This window comes from Triticum urartu, chromosome 7 (genome assembly GCF_003073215.2).
Source record: "Triticum urartu cultivar G1812 chromosome 7, Tu2.1, whole genome shotgun sequence".
NCBI lineage: Eukaryota > Viridiplantae > Streptophyta > Magnoliopsida > Poales > Poaceae > Triticum > Triticum urartu.
In genome coordinates this window covers 153,787,384-153,798,306 of record NC_053028.1, presented here as the reverse complement: position 1 = coordinate 153,798,306, position 10,923 = coordinate 153,787,384, and the positions used below count along the sequence as shown (strand labels likewise).

The following is a 10,923-nucleotide window of genomic DNA, read 5'->3' as shown; positions in this document are numbered from 1 at the left end:
ATTCATTGAAAGTAATTGAGTCTTTTTTAAACTTTATTATGTGTGATTGTTATAGCCAACTAGATTGATTTATCTTCAACAGGAGTGGTTCATAGTAGTAGGTTCACTGTTTCGGTGTCCCCACCTCGTGACAGAAGGGGTAGCGAGGCACATATTCGTATTGTTGCTACTAAGGGGAAAACAACGAGGTTCAATCATATTGCTTGGTTTTTATTCTGTCTACATTATGTCATCATGCTCCAAGCATTACCCTGTTTGTATGAATTTAATACCTTAAGATGCATTTGGATAGCGGTCGAGAGATGGAGTAACAGTAGTAGATGCACGCAGGAGTGGGTCTACTTGTCACGGGCATAATGCATATGTACATGGTCATTGACGGTGGCCTGAACTAGGGGGTACCAATCTAGTTGGCCCATAGTCCATGGGCTGAGCTTACGGGCCACCGTACTCATGAGGAAGGACTCCGGAGGTCTCACACTTCAACGTGATCAAGATGGACTCTGCCAAAGACTCGACGTATACTCCAAGGACAACTTCGACAGCCGACATGTTTATCCCTAGTTTGGCAACCGACCATGTATAACCCTAGGTACCCCAAGTGTCTATATAAGCTTTGGGGTTTAGCCTGTAGAAGGACGACCACAATTACATCCACCTAGCCTTAGGGTTAGAAAACTACTTACGGTCTCGAGGGGGTCTAAAGAGGACCGAAGACAATATGAGATAATGGTGATCCATGATACTTAATGCTTGGTTCAGGTCCAAGGACCTTAATTGTGGATACAACCATTTTGTGCAATGACAAAACATGACCATATAATGAAATAAAATCCCACGGGGAGGAGTTTCATAACTTTAGGGTGATCCGGCTATAGAACACACATATCAAATACCATGAGTATGATACAAGGTAACTGGTATTATCGTCGCACTAACACACTTGATATATTCTTATCATGAAATAAATTCAATCCGCACCTAATCTCTTCAATGTAGGAAAGACAACTCTGATTTTCATTTATGTTATTTACTTTTAAAAGTTTCTACAATCCTTGTTTTGAAACCTTTTATCCACGCTACTCTGCTTTATTCGTCCACTAGGGCAGTAACAATATTTGAAGAAGCTCAAGCAGTTACTTCACACAAGAACTGTGACACCTTTTGTGTGACAGAAACGCCACTATAAATACTCTCCTCCACTCTTCATTGGGATGATTACTCATTGGGATACTTCCACGAAAGTGCTACACCACCCTGTTTGGCTTGCAGGCATCATCAGCAAGGCCAAAGCAGCAGCGGTAATGGAAATCTTATGGTAAGACTAAAAATAAATGCTACAATCCTTCTTCCAGTTCATATTGTTCATTTGTACCGTGACTTCATATTTTCTTCAATTGTTGCGTTGATAGGATCAAGGTGATTAAAGAGGGGGAAAGGTTGAAGGCGTGCAATGGAAAATTGTTATTAGTGTTATATTTATGATGCCTTTGGCTTTTTCTATTTTGGCCTTTGGCCTCCAATTTGTACTTGCATATATGATGGCTTTGGCCTCCAAGTAATACCAGATTGCTGATCCTAACAATTACATTTTCTTAAGAATTGCCTTTTGTGTTATTTGCTTGCTTGACATGCTTACATTCAATAACTCAATTCTCTCTAAACACTCCTAAGGCTTTCTGAGGAGTTACTGGAGATCTTCTATGTCAACCAAGAATTGAAGAAAACACGAGTCACAACCAAGAATTTATTTTTCGCCACACCTTTGTTGTCATTTCTTTTGCTTAGTGGCTCTGTAGGCATCAAGACTATTTATGTTTCTTGTACTTATTTCAAGAGTTTTGTGTAGGAGTGTGAATGGAATAGTCTCCCTATTTGTGTGTGTGTGTGTTCGTGGCTACGGATCTTTGTCGTCCCGGCTGCTCTGTTTTCACTCTGAAGCTTGTTTCAAGCTAGAATATGTGTACTCATTCTTTTTTTTGTTATTTAGATAGAGTTTCTTGAGTTGATCTAAACTGAACTTGGTGAGTTCTGACTTGACCATGCAAAGTTAGCAAACTGAAAGAAAGTGAAGCAGTTGTAAGTTGGCATCTTCCAGCTATTGCCAGTGGCCAAATTTAAATGTCAGTTCTGGAGTTTTTTGGGTATGCAGTTTCTCTATCTATTTAGGCTACGGTTCTGACAATTTATAGCATTGCTTTCAATATTGTTGCGTTTTGCAGAGGCTAGAACTTTGATGGATAGTTTTGAGTGTGAATCTACGGATACAGAGCCCAGGTATATCACTTCTCGTTGCCCTGTTTTCTCAGTATCGGCCGCCTATTATCTTTGTATACCATGCATTTTTCAGATACAAGATTTGACTGAACGGTTCAAATGCACAAAGTGACCTCGCTTTGTTACTACATCTGTGAATACTTATGTTTTATTCAAGAAGACCCATGCAGTTTCTTTTTCCTTTGCATTGGTTCTCTGTTATAGGAGAAGAATGAATGCTTCATTTATGCATATGCATGTATCAACCCCTCCTTGATCATGTCAGCTAGGAATCCATCATATATTTTGAGTAATTGTTTTATAGAGATGTATGGTTAGCTGAATAGGCTTACATAGTCCGGTAAGAAAACTACAATTTTCTGATTACACTAACTGCTAGCTTATACATCTACTTGCCGAGTTAACATGTTAATATGCTTGTACATCTCTCAAAACATACAGTAAACACCCATCCTTAAGTTAGAATTGCTTGTTGAATAAGTGTAGAGTTTAGAAATGAACTCCGTGGATGTTGCTTGAATAAGAATTGAATAAGGTGTTGTAACCTTAATTTGATTTTATGGTAATCTTTGGGCAAAAGACATCCTTTTGGAAACTTGATAGTGCTTATTATTAACATTGATACATTTTAGTTATATCCATTGTTGTCCAAGTAGATGTTATCATGCATGTTCTTTCACTCTAATGTTGGTGTTGTTTAGCCTTTTTTTTCTTCATGTCTATATAGTTATATTTTGTTTACTGAGATGAGATTTTTCGTACCATGGGTTTTACTAGGTCTTTCAGTTTGGCCAACTAACAATAGTAATGTCTCTGATCTTCCCTGATTCTACTTTCTATGTAGGTTAAACTTGAACAAGGCATGACAGTTAGTGGAAGGCATGTCAGAATTTTTTGAGATGATTCATGGAACTTCATTATTAAGTGCTTTGAGTTTTACTTTATACACAATCTGTTGGATTGCCCACTCTATAGTATGATCCAAGATATGAATCCATATTGATCTGAAAGATGAATGCCCTCTTGGCTGATAAGGTTTTGTTTTCTGTAATTAACATGTTTGGACATGACATTTGCTAAATGGGTTTTATGGATCTACCCCCTGAAATCAGCTATTATTTCTTTCTCTTTCAATCGATTTAAGGTGCTCACATATGCCCTACAATACCCAAATAATACTTGGTTCTAATTGGCTTCTTGCGCCATGGGCGCAACGGGTCATCTAGTATGCACAAAAGTTACCCTTCACACCAGTGGGGCCAAGATAATAGTGTAGTCTGCATTAGGGTTCACCAATTCAGTAATATAAAACCAACCATGTATATTCGCTGATTTGGCGCCACATATGCCAGGTAGCAAGTGACATGACATTGTCTACTCTATCGTCTCTCCGTGACATAATTAGTGCCATCACCGCCCTTTTTTCTCTCCTTCGCCTCTCTTTAAACTGGGCAGGGCAAGCACAATTATTCGGTTTTCTCACCAAGCTGGCAAAATATATCCAAGACGTAATATAAGTTGAGCCTCACTAGTGCAAAGCTTAAATTTTAGACATATATAGTCAAAACTATTGTATTAATACATAGTACAGTGTGCAACTCATTTTTAACCCATTGTAGTTATAAAATAATGTTTGCATGCCCTTTTGCGGTTGTGTTTTCTTGATTGTAATTGTGACATTAATAAAAGCTTTCATCATCAGAAAGTTAGTACCACGTACACATGCATCATGTATTCATTTGTGGCCAAGGTGTCCTAGAAACCAGAGTCCACATCTTCTTCCACTGTGACTTTCCCAAGGTTTGCTGGTCATATATTTGTGGTCAATGGAATCCTCCAACAGGGGTAGGACAGCTTCAAAATGTTACTGAGCATTTCGGAAACCAGTCGGTTGTGCCTTTCTTCTTGGAGATCTTCATAACCTTTGCTTGGGCAATTTGGACAACAAGGAATGACTTCATTTTCAATGGAATTCAGCCAAGCTTATACAATTGCATGAGAAAATTTAAGGAGAAAATTAATTGGCTGCTCTTAAGGAACACAAGGAAAAGATATCATCAGTTTGGAGTGCGTTAAGGCTTTCCATTAGCTAATTGGAATTTCTAAACCTTCTCATTTTAGATTCATTTGTACATAAAAAATAAAAAATTACAAATATAAACAGTACTCCCTCCGATCCAAAATAATTGTCGCAGTTTTGAACAATCCCCTACTGTTATCGGTAAAAAAAAAAGTTTAGTACTATTACGTATGGCACAACATGAAGGAAACAACACCATAGCACTTACTCCTGTTGGACCAAATTTGGGCGACCCTAATTTAGATATTCGTGCTAGTTAGTAATTACTCCCTTCGTTTCTAAATATTTGTCTTTCTAGACATTTCAAATGACTACTACATACGGATGCATGTAGACATATTTTAGAGTGTAGATTCACTCATTTTGCTCCGTATGTAGTCATTTGTTAAAATGCCTAAAAAGACAAGTATTTAGAAACGGAGGGAGTAGTACAAGTATTTTGGCCTACGACATGAAGGCCTCAACCATATACTCCCTCTGTAACATTTTAGAATCATGCTATGCACACGACAGGAATTGCATGGTTGACAGACGATGATGAAATCCAGCAGGACATGCATATATTATTGAGAAGGGCACCAGCCGCTTGATTTACCTATCGTGCGAAGATCAGGAATATGTATCGTCCGCGGAGCAGTTTCAAACATTTTATAAGACGTTTTTGGAGTAAAGGCAGTGTCAAAAAACGTCTTATAATATGCATGGTGGGAGTGCCAAATTTGGGCGTCATGTATTGACGTAAGTTACCAGCACAAGTCATTGTCTAGCGAAGCAGAGTGTGCGCTGTACTGATTAAATAAACACAATTGTCCAGGTGATCACTACAAGTAGCTAGATGCGGGACATGAAGATGAATATCATCATAAGTAAAAAAAAAAGATGAACATCGATGAATCAAACAATGCATTTGCACGGATCCTTATAATTTACATCATGGTAGTACAAAACAGATCATCCCGGAGCTTGCAAGTGCAAGCATAGTGGGTGCCTTACTTGCCGGGCACGAAGTTAGTGGCGAATGCCCATGCGTTGTTGTTGACTGGATCGGCGATATGGTCAGCAAGATTCTCGAGTGGGCCCTTGCCGGTGACAATGGCTTGAACAAAGAAGCCGAACATGGAGAACATGGCAAGACGACCGTTCTTGATCTCCTTCACCTTGAGCTCAGAGAATGCCTCGGGGTCGTCAACTAAGCCAAGTGGGTCAAAGCTGCCTCCAGGGTAAAGTGGGTCAACAATCTCGCCAAGTGGGCCACCGGCAACGCGGTACCCCTCGACGGCGCCCATGAGCACAACTTGGCAGGCCCAAATGGCTAGGATGCTTTGTGCGTGGACGAGGCTGGGGTTGCCGAGATAGTCGAGGCCGCCCTCACTGAAGATTTGGGAGCCGGCCTTGAACCAAACAGACTCGCCAAACTTGACGCCATTGCGGGCGAGCAACTCAGGGAAGACACAACCGAGCGCGCCAAGCATAGCCCATCGGCAATGAATCACCTCCAGCTCACGGTTCTTGGCAAAGGTCTCGGGGTCAGCCGAGAGCCCGGCCGTATCCCATCCATAGTCACCAGGGAACTCACCGGTCAAATAGCTCGGTGGCTCACCTGATAGCGGGCCGAGGTAGAGCACGCGGTCAGCCCCGTACCACGGGCTGCTAGAGGCAACTTGCTTTGCCTTTGCCGCAGTCTTGCGCATGGTGACACGTGCCTCGCCGAAGAGAGCCGACAATGACACATTCTCCACTGCCTTGCCGGCAAAGGCTGAGGATGAGAGGGATATGGTGGTGGCCGCCATTGCTCTGCTAAGACCGGAGTTGTCCCAGAGAGAGAGGGGCTCGAGTATGAGATGGCTTGAGAGAACAGAACAGAAGGAGGGGCCTATTTAAGGCAGCAGCGAGCAGAGGCCACGGGGGAGCAGAGGCCTGGTGTACGCTAGCTGACAAGAAGGAGATGGACAGAAAGAAATCGGTAGCTGTGATGCCATTGGTGCAGCGAGAGGATCGGATGCACTTGTGGCTATGGATAACTGGCAATCTCCTTAGTGAGAGGTGATTGGGTTGTGTTGATGTCAAGATCGATCTAGACATTTTCTGGGGTTGTGCAAAAAGAGTGGATCTGTGCTTTTTCGTGACTAAACTATGTTACCTGATCCAAAGTGCCTCCTAATTCATGTTTTTCTTTGACTGGTTACCGAAGTGTATAATTGGAACATGTGGCTGGTATTATGTACTAGGTCTGGGCATATACAATGGCGCAAAGTGCAACTGCGACAGTAAAAAATGCAGTTTATACTCCCGCAAAAAAGTGCAGTTTATAATATAGTAACGACCTTTATACTCCCCACGAAGTAGCAACTTTTTTATTTGCGGGTGACTTTTTTTTTCAAATATGCAAAGATTGTGTATCTTTTCATTGATAAGTAGGAGAGGACAAACATAGAGAAGACGGAAGAGGGAGGCACCAGACTAAGTGTGGGTAGGAGCAGAACAGGGGGTGCTCAGCCCTCCATCATGCAAAATAAAATTGGTTGATTCTCGGTCGATTGCACAAATTTGTTCATACAACCCGCAAAAATATCACCGTGCCATTTTTCTTTAAATTGCAGTGTTTGTTTACCGAGCTTAGAAAAAAATACAAAAATTTGCATGCCGTGATCGATGATACTCTAGTGACGACTGAAATTTAACTAAATCTCAGTCGATCGAGAATTAGCGAATCCGATAGAAGTAAAATATCATGTACTCTTGGTTGGATATCTCTATCATATTTTTATGTTTGCATTTCTTTTACAATTTTAACCTATTTTAAGCCAAATGGCTGAATATAATATTTTCATGGTTCACCCATTGTTGTGCGTTCAATGTAATATGTTTGTCAATGATTTGACCTCGTTGGCTTGCATCAACTTAAATAAAAAGCATAACTTTGTGCATCCACGGATGCAGAGGCTAGGAGGTATGATCTCAGTTAAAGAGACAAAAATATGCCAATAAGGTTAGTCCTTCATCCACATTTGAAGATTTTGCAGAGCCTCATTATGGATCAAGGTACACTTGAATCATAAATGGAATATCTCATGCATGTTGGTTAAACAATTTGGTATGGCAAACGTTATGCTCAAGGAATTTTTGCTTACAATCTAATTTTCTTCCAAATAAACCAAAATAGAAATAATGCAATTATCAAAGGTGTGGGGATAATTAATTCTATAGGCTAACATGATGGAGAGACCAGATGGAATGGTCCACCATTGACTATGGACTCCCTCCCTTCCTAGCTCACCATGGGCCCATGGACCAAAGATTAGCTCCAGCACATTTCCCACCTACTATCTCAAGGGTAAAATCTGTTATTTGCCAAGCACCCCTAACCCATATAGCCCTCCCCCATGGGCATGTACTCCGTCCACTCTCACTTGGATAAACTGAAGGGGGGGGATTGAAGCTCCTAGAGAAAGATCGAGGAGGCCTAGGGTCGAGTCAAAGGAGATGCGTTTGACTTGGACACATGAGAAGAGTCTCACCAGTGCATAGCACAAATTTTAAGGTATATATTCAAAATTATGGTAATAATATCTATTACAATTCTCAACTCATTGTTAATCAATTGTAACTATAAACAAGTGCATTTAACCTCTTGGTGATTGTATTCCTGATTTTGCTGATGAGATTAATGGAAGAGTTTATTATTGCAAAGTTAGTATTACATGCAACGAAATGAAATGAAACAACACCGTAGCACATACTCTTGTTGGATCAAATTTCAGCGACCCGCATTGAGGTTATTCCTATTGGTTGACATTTGGCAAGAATTTTGACCGAACCTAAATAAGCTCCCAACCATATACCAAATTTGAGCACCACATATTTACTGACAGCCGACATTACCGGTGCACAAGTCGTTGTCTAGTGAAGTAGAGTGCAACCACAACAAGTGGCTAAATACAGGACATGGGAATGAATGTTTTTTTTGAAAGGAACACCTTGCATTCCAATTACTCGGGACCGACCAAATCGGCGGCCACAACATTCATTACATCAATCGGAAAGTCTGCATGCCAGACAAGCTGGCACTCAGGCTCAGCGTTAGACCCAACTGCAGCCAGCACATGCGCTGGGAAATTACAGACCCTGGGGCAATACAAAATCTTACACTGACTAAAACCAAACTGCAGGAGAAATTTGACTTCGCGGAAAAGAACGCCAAGGGGGCCTCGGTCCTGAATGGAGGAAGAGGATGCTTGCTGCAAATTTAAGGAATCAGTCTCAAAGTGCACCTTGCCCATACCTTGAGCTTCAGCGAACTGGATTGCTTTGAGAAGAGCTTCAGTTTCTGCTTGGAGTGCACTAGCCTGGTCCCCTAGTTTGCCGGCGACCGCCATAATTACCTCGCCTGTACTATCACGTGCGATTATACCCCAACCTCCAGAGCCCGTGCTGGGCAAGAAAGCTGCGTCAACATTAATTTTAACAATATCAGGTGGGGGTGCCGACCATCTTGGGACCGGGGCATGACTGTTCTTCTCCTTCTTTCCTAGGAACTCAGACCATTCAGCGATACCCAACACATGCCTGGAAAGCTTCAGTCGTAAGCCTCTGCTTATTATGATTAACGTTGTTCCTCTCAGACCACCAAGTCCAAAGCAAGCAGATAGTGTGCAGCTTTACTACTTCTGGGAGCTTAAAAACAGCATCAAGCAAGTCCCTAGGAGACTCGCATAGAAGTAATTTCCTCCTGATATGCTCCAGATCACAGCACCTCCACATTTTCTTTACTTCTTTGCAGCGCAGGAACAGATGACCACCATCTTCAGATTGTCGATGGTAGAGGAAGCATCGTGTGTCCAACTCAATTGTAAGTCTCTCAATATTGCGCAAAAGGGGATGGCTATTATGTGCAAACCTCCACATAAAATGATGCACCCTAGGTGGACATCTAATCTTCCAAAGCATGTTCCAGAAATTTGTGATACTCTCCTGGCCGGCTGAGCTTACACCCACTTGACGTACTCTCTGTTGTTGTAGCAAATGCACATGTACCCTATACGCATAGTCATTCTAAAACATAATTAACCCACCAATAATAATAATAATCAATATTCAAATACTTTATGCTAAATTCTGTATAGCAATCAATGTCTGAGGGCATAGAGAACCTTAAGAGGATAGGAAAGTCTATTTATTTGAGACCAGTGAGGTCAGAAATTCAAGCATTCGGGTCAAGACTATAAGGCGCTATCAGGCCATACCTCAAAAGGCTCGCTACCTTCTCTAGATACTTGATTGGAAGAGAGGGTAGATGTAAGAGAGTTAAAGCACTTCGCTGGAAGAAGGGTATAATGGAAAGTCAATCAATATTTCATCCGGAACTAAATAGGTCATTTACGACTCAATGGTTTATCAATCAAATACATCAGCATTCCAAAATACTACCTGCTAACGCCCTCACTCTTTGACTTAGAGGTCTTAGCCCCACCTTTACTTATATCTTAGACTTATACTCTTCCTTACTTCCCTTCTCTGGCCATGTGGTTGAGGATATTTGAAAAAAAGAAGAAATTGACAATACCTACTATCGATGCCTAAGAGTAGGTCTTTACCAGCTTTCCTAATAAGAATAGTTTAATACCGGCTTACTTGTACAAGCTTATACTATAAGAGTGAGTACGCTACCTTCTTGATTATTATCATCAGAAAGATATTTTGAAACCATCCTGGTGTCATTTACTTTCATAAAGCAAATCTTAGTAAATAAATGTGGGTGATCCTACTTAGAATAAGACTTATATTGTGGTGTTAGGTACTAATATAACTCCACTTTATGCGTATAGGAAGGCGGCTGCTTAGAATGCTAAACAGGCCTGGACAGAAGAAGTAGACGAAAGACCTCCAGGCTGTGTCGTCATTCTCAATCCTGAAAAGAGAGCGCACATCCTGAGGAAGGCGCGTCATGCAAAGGTTCCCATTTTTTTCCTTAGTTGACCCCGTGTTTCTATCGGATCCTAAGCTTCATCAGGACAAGCGCATAAACCATCCCATCCCGGTAGAGGGGACAGAGCAGCTTAGCAGGCTAATCAGTGACCTCATCTACCCAAAGACTTTATTTTTGCTGTACTTTCTTAAGCAATAGGAATCAGAATTTCGTAGGTAGAGGGGGCCAAGGTGCCAGAAACATGGATTTCATGGAAACAAGGTAATCCGTAGTTGGTAGCAGATGTTCCGCGGGATCAGATACCCTCCGTCTTGTCTCTGCATTCGAGGAATGCTTGTAGCTGTGCTAGGCATGAGAAGAACTCTACAATACGATTTCTACGATTGGTACCAGATTGGAATTCATTCTCGGAACTCTCCTCTAGAGAATGGCCTGGCTAAAGAGAGTGATAGATCCATCGTGTCGTGTGGAAACTAAAGCTAGGCGCCGCTATTCGTCCTCAGCCGTATTCTCATTCTGGGAAAAGGTATGGCTCGTTCTGGGAAACGATCAGTAGTAGTGGTGGATGGCAGGTATGGAAGGATCCCGGCAAGTTCCTATCTGAGATTACCACCGGCCCTGCCCTGAGCTGATTTCTTTG

The 10,923-nt window shown here is 41.6% G+C and overlaps 1 protein-coding gene across 1 annotated transcript; it reads right to left on the bottom strand.

Annotated features, from left to right (window-relative positions):
* Positions 1–5,243: 5,243 nt before the first annotated feature.
* On the bottom strand, positions 5,244–6,224 carry LOC125521060 (chlorophyll a-b binding protein of LHCII type 1-like). Its single transcript, XM_048686120.1, has one exon. It carries the CDS (start codon positions 6,145–6,147, stop codon positions 5,347–5,349), a length of 801 nt encoding a protein of 266 aa, XP_048542077.1. The 5' UTR covers positions 6,148–6,224; the 3' UTR covers positions 5,244–5,346.
* Between the last annotated feature and the right edge of the window lie 4,699 nt (positions 6,225–10,923).

Excerpts from the sequence above, each read along its gene's own strand:
- LOC125521060 (XM_048686120.1), bottom strand. The coding sequence starts at position 6,147 with ATGGCGGCCACCACCATATCCCTCTCATCCTCAGCCTTTGCCGGCAAG.